Source organism: Entelurus aequoreus, linkage group LG12 (assembly GCF_033978785.1).
Source record: "Entelurus aequoreus isolate RoL-2023_Sb linkage group LG12, RoL_Eaeq_v1.1, whole genome shotgun sequence".
In the NCBI taxonomy this organism is placed as follows: domain Eukaryota; kingdom Metazoa; phylum Chordata; class Actinopteri; order Syngnathiformes; family Syngnathidae; genus Entelurus; species Entelurus aequoreus.
Window position 1 is genome coordinate 44,054,089 of NC_084742.1, and position 22,364 is coordinate 44,076,452.

At 39.5% G+C, this 22,364-nt stretch overlaps 1 protein-coding gene across 1 annotated transcript in view; it reads right to left on the minus strand.

The window, feature by feature from the left end:
* LOC133662242 (pyruvate carboxylase, mitochondrial-like) overlaps window positions 1-22,364 on the minus strand; it is a 687,704-nt gene that overhangs the window by 312,952 nt on the left and 352,388 nt on the right. The window contains exon 12 of the mRNA XM_062066065.1: window positions 170-352. Within this exon, the coding sequence (XP_061922049.1) occupies window positions 170-352 (183 nt within the window). The remainder of the gene's footprint in view (window positions 1-169; window positions 353-22,364) is intronic.

The window sequence follows — 22,364 nt, forward strand, 5'->3', positions numbered from 1 at the left end:
GTTCTTTACTAGTGTATGTAAACTTTTGACCATGACTGTACATATGTACCCCCCACACACACACAGACACACACAAACAAATTATTTTAACCCAATGCGGCCCCCCAAGTCATAAATGTTTGGGGTTTTTAAAGCATCCTCGAACGTAAACAATGGCTGACAGTCCTACCTTGACCCCCCTCACTCTGAACTCGGCCAGGGCTCGGCTCATCTTGGAGGCGGCAATGGGCAGGTCTTTGCCGCTGGCGATGACTTTGACCAGCAGAGAGTCGTAGTGCGGAGAGATGACGGCGCCCTGGAAGGCCGAGGCGCTGTCCAGACGGATGCCCATGCCTTCGCCACTTCGGAAGACCTGGAGGTTGGGAGGACGCCAAAAGTTAGCGCTATCAGGCCAAAAAAAAAACCCAACATAGCGGATATAAATATTGGAGTTTTGGCTGCATTTTGGATATATGCATGCACAATTTGTCAGGAAGACTTAGTGTTTTCATTAAAGTACTCGGTGCATGAACGCACAGCAGCGTCGTTAAGAGCTTCTCTATCGACTAAAAGTGTCAGTTATGCTCTTATTCACAATGATTGCTTTTATTTGATGCCTTCAGGGGAGGAGGACACGGTTGAACTAAGGAAAAGGGCGGAAAAAGGACTACTTCGAAGCTGATGAAAATGGCAAAAAAAAAAATGGCATCTACCAAAAAACTGGACTACACTGCAATGATTTTACTGCAACTCTGGGAAGACGGCGCCTCACATCTGCTTGGCTTCCGACACATGAGCGTGGAACTCACCTGCCCATGGCAGGGGGGAAACAAGCAAGAAAAAGGGGGCGGAGTACTCCAAAGCACTTGGCAGGGGAGCAAAGAGGCAAGAGAGGAAATGTGAGGAATGGAAGTGAGGAGCGCATCCAAGTCTGCAACATATGGAGCCCCCGGAGGGCTGGAAGCAAGAGATGAGTCGGAATTGTAATTATAACAATGTTGTGGCACTCTGGTGATGGGCCAGAAAAATCGTCAGACAATGCCGGCGTCTAGGACCGCACACATTCACTACACAGCTCGCAGAGTTGCCGCGACAATGCAATTCAATTTATTCAATTAATAATCTCCTGGCGTGAAATTATCAAAATGTTGACTAATGCGACTCAATTAGCTTATTAATTAGACTCGATAATACCTTTCATCAGGAGAGCTATGATGTAACGCTCTATGCACGTTGATGTATGTTGAATCGGGTGCTTAGTTTTTTATTTTTCAAACAAGTGCCGCAGCTGCGTTAAAGTGACGGGCCGCTTGCACTTCGCCTCTTTAGGCTTTACATTTGGGCCTGCTGAAAGACCCCCGCTGGCCAAGGGCAGAGTTTAGGCCAAGGGTCGGCAACCCAAAATGCTGAAATAGCCAAAAAAAAAATCTGTCTGGAGCCGCAAAAAATTAAAAGCCTTATATAAGTGTTATAATGAAGGCAAGTGTCTATATTAGCCAACTATCAAAGACTGACGCAAATCTTCGTTGACAGAAATGCTGTATTTTTATTCTGCACATTTTTGCAACATTGGAAATCATTCACACACAGAATAAAAAGTTTGGTGGACAAAATGAGACAAATAAGTGGCATAAAACACGTCTTTTTGTGGCAGCATCGGAGAAAGTTGTATATGTAGACAAACTACGACACGTTCAAGGATCGTTGAAATTAGTAGGACAGAACGGCGCTCTCCAAATACTCTCATCAGTGAAGCATGTTTAATATAAGTGTTATAATGACAGTAGTAACACATGATGTAAGTGTCTATTAGGGCTGCAACTAACGATTAATTTGATAATCGATTAATCTGTCGATTATTACTTTGATTAATCGATTAATAATCGGATAAAATAGACAAACTACATTTTTATCCTATCCAGTATTTTATTTTTAAAAAACAGCGTACTGGCACCATACTTATTTTGATTATTGTTTCTCAGCTGTTTGTAAATGTTGCAGTTTATAAATAAAGGTTTATTAAAAAAAAAATAAAAAAAATAAAAATAAAAAATTATTTAAAAAAAAAAAAAAAACCTCTGCGCATGCGCATAGCATAGATCCAACGAATCGATGACTAAACTAATCGGCAACTATTTTAATAATCGATTTAATCGATTAGTTGTTGCAGCCCTAGTGTATATATTAGCTGTATTAGCCTACCATAAAAGGCTGACGCAAATCTTTGTTGACAGAAATGCTGTGATTAAAATTTTATTGTACACATTTTTGCAACATTGGAAAACATTATTAAAACGGAGGCTTCTCACAGGATGAGACAACTTCTGGAAATGACTGGCTCAGAATGGCCAAAGTTATAGATGTGTGTGTCCAAGTATAAGGAAACGGCAGGCTGTCTTCTTCTAATGGATGTATTACAATCTTTGCGAGCTGGGTAACGTTTGCTGTGGTCTGAAACAACATGGCGCACAAACTATCAGAAATGCAGCCAATGTTACACACAGATAAAGTGTCATGAGACATGTGAATATACATTAAATACACAGAGGACATTAAGGAAATTAAATGAGCTCAAATATATCTACAAACGAGGCATAATGATGCAATATGTACATACAGCTAGCCTAAATAGAATGTTAGCATCGATTAGCTTGCTGTCAAGCACTGACCAAAATATGCCTGATTAACACTCCAACAAATCAATAAAATCAGCAAAGCTCACCTTTGGGCATTCACGCACAAAATAAAAGGTTTGGTGGACAAAATGAGACAAATAAGTGGCATAAAACATGTCTTTTTGTGGCAGCATCGGAGAAAGTTGTATATGTAAACAAACTACGACGAGTTCAAGGATTGTTGAAATTAGTAGGACAGAACGGCACTCTCCAAATACTCTCATCAGTGAAGCATGTTTAATATAAGTGTTATAATGAAGGTAGTAACACATGATGTAAGTGTCTATATTAGCCTACTATCAAAGGCTGATGCAAATCTTCATTGACAGAAATGCTGTATTTAAATTTTTAGTCTACACATTTTTGCAACATTGTAAAATCATTAGTAAAATGGAGGCTTCTCACAGGATGAGACAACTTCTGGAAATGACTGGCTCAGAATGGCCAAAGGTATAGATGTGTGTGTCCAAGTTAAAGGAAACGGCAGGCTGTCTTCTTCTAATGGATTTATTACAATCTTTGCGAGCTGGGTAACTGGGTTTGCAGTGGTCTTGAACAACATGGCATACAAACTATCAGAAATGCAGCCAATATTGCATACAGATAATGTGTCATGAGACATGCAAAAATAAATTGAATTAAGAGGACTTAAAGGAAATTAAATGAGCTCAAATATACCTACAATTTTTTTTTAAGGAGCGCCGTAAGTGGCTGATCTGTTGGCGGTCCCGTCTTGTCCCCTTTTAATGTATGTCTGCTCTTAGTGGGACTGTGCCGAAAATGAAATTTCAGTTCTTATGTGTCGTGTACATGTTAAAGAATGGAAAACAATAAAGCATCTTGAATCTTGAAACGAGGCATAATGATACAATATGTACATACAGTAGCCTAAATAGCAGGTTAGCATCGATTAGCTTGCCATCATGCACTGACCAAAATATGCCTGATTAACACCCCAACAAGTCAATAATACCAACAAAGCTCACCTTTGTGCATTCACGCACAGAATAAAAAGTTTGGTGGACAAATAAGTGACATAAAACACGTCTTTCGGTGGCAGCAGGAGAAAGTTGTATATGTAAACAAACTACGATGAGTTCAAGGATCGCTGAAATTAGTAGGACAAAACGGCACTTGCCAAATACCCTCATCAGTGAAGCATGTTTAATATAAACAGTGGGATTTATAACAATTAGGAAGGTTTGTGTGATATTTGTCCTCCTACAGAAAATATATTAAAACAAAAAGTATATATTTTTTCTTAATCTTTTTCCATTTTCACACATCTCTGAAAGAGGTCCAGGGAGCCACCAGGGCGGTGCTAAAAAGACGCATGCCGCGGGTTTCTGACCCCCTAGTTTAGGCTCACACATTTTTCCAGAACAACTCGGAGTGATAAAGGAGAAGAGGCCGGGGGATAAGTGATGAGCTTAAAGGCACTTCTGCTCCGGGCTTTTGTCACCGTCTTGCAAGCACTCCAATGTGTTTGGTGAACAAATAAAAGTCAAAATAATAGTCGGGCACCAATTTCCCATGTGGGAGCCGTCAAGTCCCACACTGATTTGGGGGCCATAAAACACATTTGTTTGTGCAAAGCCAAACAGACATCAGCAGGTGTAAAGTCGTAATACGTGTGTGTGCGTTTGTGTGTGTGTGTGTGTGCGTGTGTGTGTGTGCTTGTGCCTGAAAATAGAGTGAAATTTAATCTTATCACATTGTAAAATCCTGAAGCATCCCTCAAGGCATGTTCAAGTTGCACATCCCTCAAAAGCCACAAATAAACATATAGCTTGCAGTAAACATTCAAAACCAAGAAATAAATAGTGCAGAAGGTGTACAAGCATTTTCAAACAGGCACGCAGGCCAGCCATTTGAACATGATGTTGCTTTAAGTCGCACTCCCACACAGACAGACAATCTGGGCATGTCAGGAGACTAAATCAAAGACGCAGCAAGACAGATGTTTGCAGTTTCACTTTACTGCACACACAGGTGTTGTATATGGCCTATGCAATCAGACAGGAAGCGCTCGGCGAAGTTGTGCAGTGCGGCACCGAGTGCCCGACGTGGCCTTTAACGGCGCGGCTATTTCGGAGCACGGCGATTAACCTTCGCACGAAAGCTGAATTTTCCCACATATTCTGCTCATTAAAGCGTGTGAAATATATTTATGTTTGGCTGTGTAAGAGCTAATGAGGGGCGCTCCCGTGCACGCTTGCTTTTAAAAAAAACAAAAGTGGAGCATAATAATTTTAACCGGAGGGCAAAGAGATCGAGGAGATAAGTGATGAGGCGGCACACGCAGGCTATTAGTTAGCAAATACCCACTTATTTTAGGAGGCGGAGTCGTCCAGTAACCGGACGATCGGTGGTTTGAATCCCGCTCCCTTCATTAAGGACCCCCACAAAAGGATGTGTCGCTAAAACCACCAGCATTGGAGTCATTATAGACCAGGCTTTTAAATTAAACTGTCATATTTAGTATGACAGTTATACTGTCATATTGAGTAAAAACTAGTTTTTGTCTTTGCAAACCTTACAAAAGCACCTGATCCTAGTAAAACTCACAGAGATACATGAATGCAGGCATTATTAGACATATTGCATGTTAGGTTTTGGAGTTATGTTTGAATAACTTTCATATTTAATATGACATACTGTCTTATTGAGTAAAAAAAACAATTGTTGTGTTTCCAAACCTTACAAATGCTTATGTTTCTAGTAAAACTCACAAATATACATTATTTCAGGCATTATTAGACATTTTGCATGTTTTGTTTAGGAGTTACGTTTGAATACATTTTGTATTGCTTTTTTCACATTATCTCAGGATTCTAAGAACATTACTGTCATATTGAGTAAAACACAAAATTGTGTTTGCAAACCTTAAAAAAGTTAATGGGTCTAGTAAAACTCACAAATATATATCAACCAATATATATATATATATACAAATATATGCCTAGGGCGCCCTAGGCAAGATTTTAGGTGGCGCCCCCCCACATCGGCAGTGAAGTGTATATACTCACAAAAAAACGAATAGCTTTGTCTTTGACCTTTTTTTTTACTTAAAGAAAGCTAATTAACAATCAGAATAGTTAACAAGATAAAAAAAAATATGAATAAATAAATGAATACAAAAAATAAAAAAATGAATATCTAACAATTTATTGTCATCATTACAGTGAAATGCTGAATAGCAGAATGTAAAGTAACAGTATAATATATTATATGAGGGACGGCGTGGCAAAGTTGGTAGAGTAGCCGTGCCAGCAATCGGAGGGTTGCTGGTTACTGGGGTTCAATCCCCACCTTCCACCATCCTAGTCATGTCCGTTGTGTCCTTGGGCAAGACACTTCACCCTTGCTCCTGATGGCTGCTGGTTAGCGCCTTGCATGGCAGCTCCCGCCATCAGTGTGTGAATGGGTGAATGTGGAAATACTGTCAAAGCGCTTTGAGTACCTTGAAGGTAGAAAAGCGCTATATAAGTATAACCCATTTATCATTTATTTATATTATTTATGTTATGATTATCTTTAACCGAATCACAGCAGTGCTCAAATTAAAAAACCGCATTCCCTCTCATGTGATATTGCTTAATTAACATTAATGATGTGCACTTTAACAACTAGGCTTACAACTATACCTAATATATAAAGGGGTGGAAAAGTGACTATTACCTGCAGGGCAAACATTAGCTAACCAGAAGGCAATAATAATGTAAACAAAAAACACCTGCTTAAAAGATCTAATACAAATGTCCCTGAGGAATGAAGGTGGGACCGTGGGAGTACTGTAATTACCTAACGTTACATTATTATTTTCCATAACAATTTAGCCCCCTCCACAATATTAACCCGACGTTAAAACAGAACTAGCTATTTATTAAATAGCAATTGCCGAATCATGTAACATTAGCTTAATGCTAAAAAGCCAGGTTACTATCACCAGTGTTGGGTTAGTTACTGAAAACCAGTAACTAATTACAGTTACTAGTTACTTCATTTTAAAAGTAACTCAGTTACTTACACCAAAAAGTAATGCGTTACTGTGAAAAGTAACTATTTAGTTACTTCTTTTTTTCTTCTTTTTTTTTTAAAGCTCCCATTAATGCCCTTTTAGCCTTTATTTCAGTACTGTTATTGCACTGGAGAATAATACAATGTGTTGATCAACTTGACATGCATTTGCATCACTCAACTCTGCTAAGCAATGTGCTCTACATACAACACACAAACAATGTGCTCTACATACAACACACAAACAATGTGCTCTACATACAACACACAAAGAAAAAGATATGTTTCTAAGGGCCAATTTGTTTTTGGCCAGAACAAATTGACAAAACTATTTTAAATAGCTGCAACATAACATACATAAGTAACAAACAGCATAATAACAGCATAGCTGAAAAGCAAGAAAGGCACACACTACATACACAAAGCCTAACCATGCATTTTTTCCTCAAGGAATTCTGACACAAAATCATGTCTGAAGATCAGAACACTCTACACATTTCCCCAGTTTTAGTTTAGAGATAAGGAAAGATTGGCCTGGCCCACTAGCATCCCTCTTTATGTTTGTGAACTTTATAGTCTTTACATTTAGAGTGATGTGATAATCAAACACTCTAGATGTCTAGAATGAAAGAGTATATAAGAGAATTGACAGCAACGTTCCCTCTAAGGTGTGCGCCTGTGCAATTGCGCACTGCTCAAGCGTCCTCTGCGCACGGCAAATCTATGCCACGCACAAAATCAAATAAAAAAATAAGTGCATAACAATTTTCGACACACGGACACGACAGAGAAAACAGTTTTCGTCATCATTGTTCAAATATTGTAACGTCTGTCGAGACGCTTTGAGGACATGAATTCCATCCATCACTTTACTGAGCAAAACTCTTTATTGTCGGCCATAAACACATCACCAAAACATTAGTAAAAAAATGATATCTAGCAAAAGTCGTCATTTTCTGCAGTACAAACCAGACCAAAAGCAACTTTGTTATATCAACAGCAGCCGCTCGCTCTTTCTCACTTGCGCCAACACATGCACATATGGCACTTAGCCAGTGATGCGTTTACAGCCACACAAAAAGTGGGACAACTCCAACACCACACATAAAGTGTCATTCCAGGTCGTTACACTATGATTTACCAATCAAATGTGTGCTTATTCTAGTGTCATTTATTACGAATCTTCATTTATAAATATTAATCATTAAATGCTGTTAGTATATTAAATAAATAGTAATAAAAATATATTTTTTACAAGCAGGAAGTTGCAGGAATGTACACATGATCCCCTGCTTACATCTCATTGTGCAACATGTGAATGTTTTAATGGGAACTAAATGCAATGTCTGAAAGGGGTGCACATTATTTCCAAAGCAGGACCTCCACCCAGACAAACAATACAAGTACACAGTTCATGAAAAACAATATTTGTTGTTATTGTCATTGTAAGTGGGCCTAAACACTTCTATTGCAAATGGAAATGACTGCTGTAATTTGATCATAATAATAAGAGAATGTTGTCTGTCTATCTGTGTTGGCCCTGCGATGAGGTGGGGACTTGTCCAGGATGTACCCCGCCTTCCGCCTAAATGCAGCTGAGATAGTCTCCAGCGACCCCGAAAGGGACAAGCGGTAAAAAATGGATGGATGGATAGAGATTAAAGTTGTTATTTAGTCAGGTTTGGGCCAGGTGTGCTGCTGGTGTAGCCACAGTGTGCACGTCTGATGTTGCTCACATGGCGTCCACTCAATGCTCAGGGACTTTTTGCGTTTGCTCACACATGAAAAATTAGAGGGAACATTGACTGACAGAGTGTGTACCTTCAGTGCTGAATGATGAGCAGAGGCAGAGTTAATCCTTAAGTGGTGGTGGTGGAGGGAAAGTAGCATTGGAGTCTCTGTCTCTCTTTACTAGCTTTGTCGAAGCATGTTGCTTATGTAGCTTGTTTCAGCACATTGGAATTGCTGTTTTGGGTAGTAGATGGGATCTTTGATCCAAAGCACAATTTACATTTAACTAAAATGTTATTTTCTTTGTGCTCGACAAAAGGAAAGTAGTGAAAATATCTCCATGTAACAAACTCGACTGCAGCTCCGCCATGATCAGACACGCCCCCCTCCCCCCTCTCTCTCTTCCCTCCCCACACACACACACACACACACACACACACAAAGAGCGTACGTCTCTCTGGGTGGGGGGGGCGTAATGTTGTAACAAATAATATTTCTATTAAATAGGCTTTACTTTGCATTTTAATTAACGTGGGATTATTTTTTGTATTTAAAAATAATAGTACCAACTTTTTTTTTTTTTTCTCCAACATTTGTGGCACTGGCGTGGCGCCCCCTGATGGACGGCGCCCTTAGCATTTGCCTATACGGCCTATGCCACGGGCCGGCCCTGATTTCAGGCATTAGTAGACATTTAGCCTGTTTGGTTTAGGAGTTACGTTTGAATACATTTTTAATTGTTTTTTTTCCGCATTATCTCAGGGCTCTAAGAACATTACTGTCATATTGAGTAAAAAACACATTTTTGTGTTTGCAAACCTTACAAAAGTGTATGTTTCTAGTACAACTCACAAAGATGCAAATTTTTAGGCATTTTTAGACATACTGCATGTTTGGTTTTGGAGTTATGTTTGAATAACTGTCATATTTAGTATGTCAGTTATACTGTCATGTTGAGTAAAAAACTAATGTTTGTGTTTGCAAACCTTACAAAAGTACCTGATCCTAGTAGAACTCACAAATATACATTAATACAGGCATTATTAGACACATTGCATGTTTGGTTTTGGAGTTATGTTTGAATAACTTTCATATTTAGTATGACACTTATAGTGTCATTTTGAGTAAAAAAAAAAAATTGTGTTTGCAAACCTTACAAAAGTTCATGTGTTTAGTAAAACTCACAAAGATATATTATTTCAGGCATTAGTAGACATTTTGCATGTTTGGTTTAAGAGTTATGTTTGAATAAATTTTGTATTGCTTTTTTCCCATTATCTCAGGATTCTAAGAACATTACTGTCATATTGAGTAAAACACACATTTTTGTGTTTGCAAACCGTACAAAAGCATATGTTGCTAGTACAACTCACAAAGATAAAAATGTTCAGGCATTATTAGACATATTGCATGTTTGGTTTAGGAGTTATGTTTGAATAACCGTCATATTTAGTATGACAGTTATACTGTCATGTTGAGTAAAAAACTAATGTTTGTGTTTGCAAACCTTACAAAAGCACATGTTTCTGGTAAAACTCACAAAGATACATTTGAGGCAATTTTAGACATTTTGCATGTTTGGTTTAGGAGTTATGTTTGAATACATTTTGTATTGCTGTTTTCGCATTATCTCAGGATTCTAAGAACATTACTGTCATATTGAGTAAAAAAAAAAAAAGTGTTTGTAAACCTAACAAAAGCATATGTTATTAAGCCGTATTAGACATATTGCATGCTTGGTTTAGGAGTTATGTTTGAATACATTTTTGTTGCTTTTTTCATATTATCTCAGCATTCTAAGAATATTACTGTCGTATTGATTTATAAACAGATTTTTGTGTTTGCAAACCTTACAAAAGCTTATGTTTCTAGTAAAACTCACAAAGATACATTATTTCAGGCATTATTAGACATATTGCATGTTTGGTTTAGGAGTTATGTTTGAATACCTGTCTTATTTAGTATGACAGTTATATTGTCATATTGAGTAAAAACTAGTTTTTTGTGTTTGCAAACCTTACAAAAGCACATGTTTCTAGTAAAACTCACAAATATACCTTGTTTGAGGCAATTTTAGACATTTTGCATGTTTGGTTTAGGAGTTATGCTTGAATAAATTGTTTTCGCAGGATTCTAAGAACATTACTGTCATATTGAGTAAAAAAACTAAATTAAGTGTTTGAAAAACCTTACAAAAGCACATGATTATAGTTAAATCCACAAAGATACCTTATGTCAGGCACTATTACTCATATTGCATGTTTGGTTTTGGAGTTATGTTTGAATAACTGTCATATTTAGTATGAAAGTTATACTGTCATACTGTTAAATCAAGTTTTTATCACCTTCGGCTTTTATCAAAGATTAAATCTTTTTTTTTATCTTTTAAACAATTTGAACAGGTCATGCACGCTTTTATCTCATCACGTCTGGACTACTGCAATGCACTTTACACTGGAATAAGTCAAAAAGCACTGTCACACTTACAGTTAGTCCAGAACTCTGCGGCACGACTTTTAACGGGAACCAAAAAAAGACAGCACATCACCACAATTCTCGCTTCTCTGTTCCGTTTTAGAAAGGATTTTAAAACGTTACTGTTTGTTTTTGAAGCTTTGAATGAACTGGCCCCAAAGTACATCACAGATGTATTAATGTATTTTATTATTGTATTCTATTATTATTATTATTATTAGTTTTTTTATTGTTGACTTGTTTTATTTTAAATGCTCGTAATTGGATTACTGTTATTGTTTCTTTTGTTTATGTGCCGCACTCTGGAGACAGTTTTGTTGTTAATAGTGCGATATAAATAAAGAGGAATTATTTTATGTTACGCCACCCCTTGGAGGAAGAACATTTTTCACAACTCCCCAATCTCCACTCCGACTATAAATTGCATCATTTGTCTATACAATTGTTGTAAGTACACCTCTGCGTAACATTTGATCGTTTTTAACATTTAAGAAAACAACACAGTGAAGTAGTCATAGTCTCAGTGAAGCTAAGCGCTACATATGCTTTGTCATATTTTAGTATGGCTAATATGCACTGCCTGCCCCACTATTGAGAAGGACTGCGCTAATCTTTGATCTGCATGTGTTTCCCGGGTGCCGCACAGAGGTTGTCCACTGCTCCTCTATAACATGGGTGAAATAAATCCGGGTTCGAATTTAACAACGGCAACCGCGGCACGTGCCGTGACCGCCCTCGTCGTTTGCCGTAATGCCCTAAAAAATTGACCAGCATTTCCGGCAAGAACATGCCGTGACCACCCTTGACTTTTTACTTGTTAATGGACTAGGGATGTAACAGTAAACGGTATAATGATAATTTGCAATAAAATTCCAGACGGTTAGTAATACTGTGTAATTTTTAGGCATTTAGGCGCATGCGCACTGGCGTCGTTTGGCTTGATGATAATGGCGGACGAGATTTCCCCTCGGAGTAAACGGAGCTAAGCGCTTGGTTTAACTGAATTGTTCCCTCTTTTCCCGCCGTGCGTTTAAGAGCGCACTGCTGTGTTTGGATGGAGACAGGTGTGGACAATATTGGAGACAGACGCACTTGTCCCAACACTAAAAGTATACAGCGAAGGAGAAAAACTATTCGATGTTGCTTTATTTTCTCAATACAGTGTTCATCAGCTGCTGTGACTGAGAGTTAATGAGGTGAGGAAACATGTAGCAGGTGATGTGTCGTGAACGTTGTCACAACTTGTTTATAAAGTCTTTAGTTTGTTTACTGGGATGATCACTCGTCCTTTATTTAACTGCAAACAGTATCAGTGTTCAAATAACATCAATACTAGCTCAAATGTTTTGTCATCTCAATCGAACTGAACACAGGCTGTGAAGATTGTGTATTTGATGTGAGAGGTGTCACTCTTGTTTTTTTTATGTTGGCCAAACTGTTGTACTGGACTACAAGGAGGCGTTAGAGAAGAACAAAACATGTTTAGTAGACTTCATCTTCATTAGCCAAACTGCTTTGAGTTTTATATTTATATCAAAAAGTCAACACCGTGGCTTTTTTTTTACATTACTTTTCAATTCACAAAGGTATTACTTCAAAAAAGATTCATGTGACACAGCATTTTGTTAATGTGTTATTGTGTATAGTTAATTCCTATACCACATATTTCTGCTCAATTTCTTAATGGATCTGTCCCAATACAGCATCTACATGTACCGGTATATAAAAATTTACATAACTTAAAAAAAAAATAAGAAAACAAATACCTCCCTCTATCAAAACGTAGAGATAAAAGCATCATGTATTGACAAAAAGCTGACAAGTTGATACTATTAAATAATACAAAAACCTAATATTTGTCTTTAGATATATGGATAACGTTTATCTATAGCCTTTTTATTAGACATTACAAATGACACGATGGTATTACATTCACACCCCAACACTGCTTTACCTAACAATCAGTAAGCATGATTTCAATATTGATAACAATAATCTTAATTATTACTTTGGCCATAATTGGCAGCCCCTAGATCTCTTAAATGAACACTATTTTTATCTATATGGACAACAAGTGCAGTTACGTCTTATGGCCATCAGGTGCCATCTTTCAAAATCGTATATATATATACAAACCCTGTTTCCATATGAGTTGGGAAATTGTGTTAGATGTAAATATAAACGGAATACAATGATTTGCAAATCATTTTCAACCCATATTCAGTTGAATATGCTACAAAGACAACATATTTGATGTTCAAACTGATAAACATTTTTTTTTGTGCAAATAATCATTAACTTTAGAATTTGATGACAGCAACACGTGACAAAGAAGTTGGGAAAGGTGGCAATAAATACTGATAAAGTTGAGGAATGCTCATCAAACACTTATTTGGAACATCCCACAGGTGAACAGGCAAATTGGGAACAGGTGGGTGCCATGATTGGGTATAAAAGTAGATTCCATGAAATGCTCAGTCATTCACAAACAAGGATGGGGCGAGGGTCACCACTTTGTCAACAAATGTGTGAGCAAATTTTTGAACAGTTCAAGAACAACATTTCTCAACGAGCTATTGCAAGGAATTTAGGGACTTCACCATCTGCGGTCCGTAATATCATCAAAAGTTTCAGAGAATCTGGAGAAAACACTGCACGTAAGCGATGATATTACCAACCTTTGATCCCTCAGGTGGTACTGCATCAAAAACTGACATCAGTGTGTAAAGGATATCACCACATGGGCTCAGGAACACTTCAGAAACCCACTGTCAGTAACTACAGTTGGTCGCTACATCTGTAAGTGCAAGTTAAAACTCTCCTATGCAAGGTGAAAACCGTTTATCAACAACACCCAGAAACGCCGTCGGCTTCGCTGGGCCTGAGCTCATCTAAGATGGACTGATACAAAGTGGAAAAGAGTTCTGTGGTCTGACGAGTCCACATTTCAATTTTTTTTTGGAAACTGTGGACGTCGTGTCCTCCGGACCAAAGAGGAAAAGAACCATCCGGATTGTTATCGGCGCAAAGTTGAAAAGCCAGCATCTGTGATGGTATGGGGGTGTATTAGTGCCCAAGACATGGGTAACTTACACATCTGTGAAGGCGCCATTAATGCTGAAAGGTACATACAGGTTTTGGAGCAACATATGTTGCCATTCAAGCGACGTTACCATGGACGCCCCTGCTTATTTCAGCAAGACAATGCCAAGCCACGTGTTACATCAACGTGGCTTCATAGTAAAAGAGTGCGGGTACTAGACTGGCCTGCCTGTAGTCCAGACCTGTCTCCCATTGAAAATGTGTGGCGCATTATGACGCCTAAAATACCACAACAGAGATCCCCGGACTGTTGAACAACTTAAGCTGTACATCAAGCTAGAATGGGAAAGAATTCCACCTGAGAAGCTTAAAAAATGTGTCTCCTCAGTTCCCAAATGTTTACTGAGTGTTGTTAAAAGGAAAGGCCATGTAACACAGTGGTGAACATGCCCTTTCCCAACTACTTTGGCATGTGTTGCAGCCATGAAATTCTAAGTTAATTATTATTTGCAAAAAAAAATAAAGTTTATGAGTTTGAACATCAAATATCTTGTCTTTGTAGTGCATTCAATTGAATATGGGTTGAAACGGATTTGCAAATCATTGTATTCCGTTTATATTTACATCTAACATAATTTCCCAACTCATATGGAAACGGGGTTTGTATATATACATACACACACATACACGCATGCATGCTTTGGAGCCCCTGCCTCGAAAGAAAATAATGTTTGCATTGCTGCCCTTCTAACTTGCCGTGGTGCCCCAAAATATGAGCCCTCTTTTAAGGCAACACTTGCCTTGACCTTAAAAAGTTAAAATTCGAGGCCTGGTTCATGATATATAAAGTTCAATAATTCATTTTCAGTTCCTCATTGAGATAGCTGTTTTAATCGTGTGATGCCTTGACTAAGGAGATTGTCAAGCAAATGTGAGTTTTTGTCAGAGAGATACATATCTCGCTCTGCATATTGAATTATACATGAAGGCGTGATTGCCTGGCAGCCAAAACTAGATTTTCTCTTTTTTTGGGGGGGGGAGGGGTTATTGTGCATTCCTGTTTTCGAGCAACATAATGAAGGCTTGATTGTAGCTGCATCTGTGAGCACTACATCCTAATGGCACACATTTTTATGTTCCCCGAAATCAAATTTCACAGTTAGCTTGCTCTCTCGCTAAGCCATTTACTAGTAAGGGATTTCTTCTGTTCGCTCCACATGCTCGTTAACCTTCCCGACGCGCTCGCTTTTACACACTGGTTAAATAATTGTCAAGGTTTCTTTCACTGACAGGTAATACATACACAGGCCTGTAAGCTGACGACGTGATAGTAGTGTCTGATCTTCGATTGATTAAGAAGCAATTAGAGCTGAGAGCTAAAAAAACTAAACAAGTAAAGATGTTGAGTACATCTTAATAATACTGTAGTCTAGTCCAAAATGCCCATTATAAGTGTAGAAATCAGTGACGCACACACGGCTGGCCACTTCAGTGGTGTAGACTTTACTTTCTTTGTCAGAGGAATCGGCACCCTGCGTGGTGTGGTGAGTGCATAGGGCCTCGCAGTGTGGGGACGGCGTGGCAAAGTTGGAAGAGTGGCCGTGCCAGCAATCTGAGGGTTACTGGTTCAATCCCCACCTTCTACCATCCTAGTCACGTCCGTTGTGTCCTTGAGCAAGACACTTCACCCTTGCTCCTGATGGGTCTGGTTAGCGCCGTGCATGGCAGCTCCCGCCATCAGTGTATGAATGTGTGTGTGAATGGGTGAATGTGGAAAATAGTGTCAAAGCGCTTTGAGTTCCTTAAAAAAGGTAGAAAAGCACTATACAAGTACGACCCATTTACCATTTACTTTCTCTGTCAGAGGAATCGGCACCCTGCGTGGTGTCGTGAGTGCATAGGGCCTTGCATACTCCTTCAATTGAATGCTGTAGTCCCCGTCGAGCCTACCTAGACCAGCAAACACCGTGGGAAACCTGTTTTTAAATGTTTCCCCTGGATCCTCTACTTCATCTACTCTACAGCTGGCAGGCCTAGTAGGGGTCTGACCAATGAGTCCACCACCAACACGGGCTGGGTGACTGTTCAATTTTTACTCTTAAGCTGACATTTTACCTGCCCAGCGAATTGTTGTACAATGTTATTGGGGCCATATAGTCTCTTGGTTGTTTGCATCAATGGGCCATCTCTGCTGTATTTATACAGATTGGTGGGGATCGCGGTGACCTGTGTCAATTTTGAAGGAGATTACCTCTCCATTAAGTCCAATGTCTGTGTGCCAGCCTGAGTTTTGCCCTCTTAAAGGCCTACTGAAATGCGATTTTCTTATTTAAACGGGGATAGCAGGTCCATTCTATGTGTCATACTTGATCATTTCGCGATATTGCCATATTTTTGCTGAAAGGATTTAGTAGAGAACATCAACGATAAAGTTCGCAACGTTTGGTTGCTGATAAAAAAGCCTTGCCTATACCGGATGTAGCAGACGATATGCGCGTGACGTCACCGGTTGTGGAGCTCCTCACATCTGCACATTGTTTACAATCATGGCCACCAGCAGCGAGAGCGATTCGGACCGAGAAAGCGACGATTTCCCCATTAATTTGAGCGAGGATGAAAGATTTGTGGATGAGGAAAGTGAGAGTGAAGGACTAGAGGGCAGTGGAAGCGATTCAGATAGGGAAGATGCTGTGAGAGGCGGGTGGGACCTGATATTCAGCTGGGAATGACTAAAACAGTAAATAAACACAAGACATATATATACTCTATTAGCCACAACACAACCAGGCTTATATTTAATATACCACATATTAATCCCGCATAACAAACACCTCCCCCCTCCCGTCCATATAACCCGCCAATACAAATCAAACACCCGCACAACACACTCAATCCCACAGCCCAAAGTACCGTTCACCTCCCCAAAGTTCATACAGCACATATATTTCCCCAAAGTCTCCAAAGTTATGTATGTGACATGCACATAGCAGCACGCACGTACGGGCAAGCGATCAAATGTTTGGAAGCCGCAGTTGCATACTCACGGTACCGAGTCTGCGTATCCAACTCAAAGTCCTCCTGGTAAGAGTCTCTGTTGTCCCAGTTCTCCACAGGCCAATGGTAAAGCTTGACTGTCATCTTTCGGGAATGTAAACAATGAAACACCGGCTACGTGTTTGTGTTGCTGCAGCCGGCCAAAATACACCGCTTCCCACCTACAGCTTTCTTCTTTGCTGTCTTCATTGTTCATTGAACAAATTGCAAAAGATTCACCAACACAGATGTCCAGAATACTGTGTAATTTTGCGATGAAAACAGACGACTTAATAGCTGGCCACAATGCTGTCCCAAAATGTCCTCTACAATCCGTGACGTCACGCGCAGGCGTCATCATACCGAGATGTTTTCAGCAGGATATTTTGCGGGAAATTTAAAATTGCACTTTAGTAATCTAACCCGGCCGTATTGGCATGTGTTGCAATGTTAAGATTTCATCATTGATATATAAACTATCAGACTGCGTGGTCGGTAGTAGTGGGTTTCAGTAGGCCTTTAACTCACCCATAAAGAGGGAATCCTGTTGTAGTTAGGTCCTGTACTTCATGCACAGGCTGCATGGAACGACACACAGCGGCAAAATGTCCTCGTTTGCGGCACTTCCCGCATTCCGCATTGTTAGCTGGGCACTCCTTCCAGTTATGGGGGCCCCTTCCACATTTCTGACATCTCCTTGAACTACTTACAGTCTCCGATTGTCTTGCTCTCGCCTGGCCGTGTTGTTTGTGTCCCTGCATTTCCTGTCTTCTAAGTGGACGTGCGATAGCATCAACCTCTCTCCTCTCCTCTGCCTGTGAAGACTCACCCCGCATCACAGCCTGTTGCTGTTTAACCACCTCTGTTTAACCTGGCTTATAGCTTTTTGTAAGGTTAAATCAGCATCAATTTGTAACTTTTCTGCCAGAGCGATATTCCTCATCCCTACTGCTATGCGGTCACGTATTAACTCCTCCCGAAGCACTCCAAAGTTACAGTGTACAGCCAGTTTATGTATTGCTGTTATAAAGCTATCTGCCGACTCACCAGGCTCCTGTTTCCGTACATTAAACTGCGCACGCTCGAATATGACATTGTCTCCCAGCAAAATAATCACTGAAACTTTTTATCACCGCAGCATAGTTCCGTTTCTGATCCGATGTCAATGGAGAAGCATCCAAAATGTCCCCCGCATCCTCTCCCATGAAGTACATCAGCGTGTTGACCTGGAAAGCGTCCCCTTTCTTGTCCAGTCCAGACGCCACTCGATATCTCTCGAATGTTTTGCTCCATCTCGGCCATTTCTTCCCGTCTCCGCAGTCGACCTTTTCTGGCGGGCTAACTTGAAAGTTGTCTCCGTCGGCGGAAAGCGCAGATGCATTGCCTTTACTCATTGTTATAGCTAACTTGGGAACTAACTAATTAACTTGTACTAATAAAACACATTTAATAACTTGGCGCGGTTGTTTTGACGTTTCTGACACCATGTAGAAATCAGTGACACACACACGGCTGTCCACTTCAGTGGTGTAGACTTTACTTTCTCTGTCAGAGGAATCGGCACCCTGCGTGGTGTCGTGAGTGCATAGGGCCTAGCAGTGTGGAAGGGGCCCCCATACCTGGAAGGATTGCCCAGCTAACAATGCGGAATGCAAACGAGGACATTTTGCCTTAGATGCTGGTAGGCACTGTTGCACTGATTCCACAAACACCTTCAATAAGTGCAAACCCCGTTTCCATATGAGTTGGGAAATTGTGTTAGATGCAAATATAAACGGAATACAATGATTTGCAAATCATTTTCAACCCATATTCAGTTGAATATGCTACAAAAACAACATATTTGATGTTCAAACTGATAAACATTTTTTTTTGTGCAAATAATCATTAACTTTAGAATTTGATACCAGCAACACGTGACAAAGAAGAAGTTGGGAAAGGTGGCAATAAATACTGATAAAGTTGAGGAATGCTCATCAAACCCTTATTTGGAACATTCCACAGGTGAACAGGCAAATTGGGAACAGCTGGGTGCCATGATTGGGTATAAAAGTAGATTCCATGAAATGCTCAGTCATTCACAAACAAGGATGGGGCGAGGGTCACCACTTTGTCAACAAATGCGTGAGCAAATTGTTGAACAGTTTAAAAAAAACCTCTCCCAACCAGCTATTGCAAGGAATTTAGGGATTTCACCATCTATGGTCCGTAATATCATCAAAGGGTTCAGAGAATCTGGAGAAATCACTGCACGTAAGCAGCTAAGCCCGTGACCTTCCATCCCTCAGGCTGTACTGCATCAACAAGCGACATCAGTGTGTAAAGGATATCACCACGTGGGCTCAGGAACACTTCAGAAACCCACTGTCAGTAACTACAGTTGGTCGCTACATCTGTAAGTGCAAGTTAAAACTGTCCTGTCTGAATCCGGAAGTTTTAGGTGTAACTGTACAAAATGAGCTATAGAGCTAGCCTAAAACATTAGCATGCTTACATTAACATGTAACACTTAGCATGTGTTAACAGTTAGCATGTCTCACATATCAAGTAACACGGCTGTAAGGGGTATGGCTGCGGAAGTAGAGAAAAAAAGTTAAAAAAACAGCCAAAAAAAGCATGCTAATATTAGTTTGCTAGTATGCTAACATGTGCATGCTAACAGTTAACAAGTGTTACGTACCAAGTTATTTGACTCTGCGGTAAACGGAAGCAAATTTAGCTAAAAAAAAAAAAAAAATAGCATGCTAACGTTGTGTCGAGAGTAGACAGGTGTGTGAAGCACCGAGCTACGTGAAAGTATGGCTGAGCTACAAGAGGAGGTAATTGTGTCTTTTTGGCGTTTGTCTCAGAGAAATTGTCTATTGAAAGGGTAGGTACCCATTCATCCATCCATCCATTCTCTACCGCTTGTCGCGGGGGGTGCTGGAGCCTATCTCAGCTGCTTCGGGCGGAAGGCGGGGTACACCCTGGACAAGTCGCCACCTCATCGCAGAGGTACTCATTCAATTGGCCCATTTTTTTTTTTTCTATTCGTGAGTAGCGTCACCATGGTAACACGAAATGTTGCCAACTTACATTTCTAAAGGTATAACATATATGGGGGTTCGTTGGCCGATCCGTCATCTATTAATCGTAAGAGAAACGTGCGGAACTATAATAATAAAAGTTTAAGTATGAGGAATAATAATATGGGCTTCTTGCATTGCAGCAGGCCCATAATAATCATAACTCATTAGAAGAGTATTTGCACTCAGTATTATTAATGTAGGACTAAAAAGTAAGTAAGCTATACAAATAATTCGCCAGTGAATATTAGTGTAAAAAGTGGGTCGACTCCCAAGGAGTTTCTCCAGTTGAAAACCTTGAAATGAAAAACAAAAACATAAAAAAAAAAAAAGCTTTGAAAACGTAGCTACTCATATTCTGTAAAAGTAGGTCTTGTTTTGCTTGCGTTAGATCTAACGTGGCGCTAAAAGTTAAGTGTGCATTTTGTCAAGTACACATTTTATCTCCTGGATGACTGAGGACATGGAGAGGTCGCCCTAGTGATTATTTGCTACGGCGAGGAGAGCAGCATTAAGCGCCTTGAATATCGAGCATTGTTGACATCGACTGGACAGGCAATGCATGTCGTACATCATTAGGGCTGTAACATTTCACACACATACACGTGCACACACACACTCGTGCACACACACACACACACTCATTGTGGAAAAAAACCTGGCGATTGATAACAATGCCATGGGCGCTTAATGGCACATTGCTCAGAAGGTTTTCACTCTCTGCCGCCTCCTTGCTCCCGTTTTAATTAGAAGACATTTCCAGCTCACTAACGATCGCAAAGAGACCTCGGATCAACTCACTTTTAACTTGACTGGTTAAAGAGAGCATGTATTGATTCTTTTCAATATTGCCATTGAGCGACTAAGACTGACATCATTTACTTATTGGGCCGCTGTTGTGGATGGATGTAACGATGCTTGATCCTCTCCCCACTCACCAGAAGATCTGTTCCTACACTAGGAAATAGACCATCACTACAGTGTTTCCCATAAACTGCCAAGATACCTGTGGCGGTGGGGGCGTGGCTATGGGCGTGGTCATCATGACATCATCGAGTAATTTGCATAATTTACTACAATGATTTGATTTTCTCTAAAAAGGCTCAAAAAATGTATACTTACTAATTAATAATAACAGTTTTGTTTTAAACGTCCATCCATCCATCCATCCATCCATCCATTTTACAATATAATTACAACACTTTATGTACATATTTATATACAGATTTGAACAATAAGTTATTCACTGAAATATATTTATTAATTGTGGTTCTTACAAAAAATATATCTTATAAAATATAAAAGCTAAAATGTCTCATAAAGGTCTGCCCCTTTAATTAGTGCATACTAAATAATTTAACTTTAGCCTACTACTACAACCATATTATTTACCAGCAACATAAAGTGAAACAGAGGCAGAGGTGTCCTGCCACAGTCAGTAACAAATAAACAGAAAACAGTAGTGGTGGTAGATAGACACAGAGCCTCATCAAACATCTGATCCACTGAACAAAGAGCTCCAAAAATCTTGAACTTTAGACTGCCATCAGTTTTACTCCCTACACTTAACCATGTGTTTCCTACTGCCAGCAGACTTTGCACCCTTTGTTATATACACATGTTGTGTTTCTAATATAAATACATTTAATAAAGTCAAATACAAATAAGGCAACAAGAGAAGTATCCTACACATCTCTTTTGTAAAGTAAATCTGAACAGCCGATATGGGCAGCTACATCAACTATATGATTTGCCTGAAAAGCTGGAGAGGACAAAAAAATATATATATACCGGGTATATATATTATTTTTATTTTTTTTAATTTTTATTTGTGGCGGACGTAATTCTTTTGTGGCGGGCCGCCACAAATAAATGAATGTGTGGGAAACCATGCACTACATTTCCATGCACTAAATTAGTCTGAGGTCTCAATTACCATATTTTCCGAACCATAGGGCGCACAAGATAATAGGGCGCACTGCAGATGAATGGTCTATTTTTTTAATCTTTTTTTCATATGTAAGGCGCACTGGATTATAGGGCGCATTAAAGGAGTCATATTATTATTATTTTTCTCTAAAATGAAAACACTATATTGTGGTCTACATCAGTGGTCCCCAACCTTTTTGTAACTGCGGACCGGTCAACGCTTGAAAATTTGTCCCACGGACATTAAAAAAAAATACAATCATGTGTGCTTACGGACTGTATCCCTGCAGACTGTATTGATCTATATTGATATACAATGTAGGAACCAGAAAAATTAATAACGGAAAGAAACAACCCTTTTGTGCGAATGAGTGTGAATGAGTGTAAATGGGAGGGAGGTTTTTTGGGTTGCTGC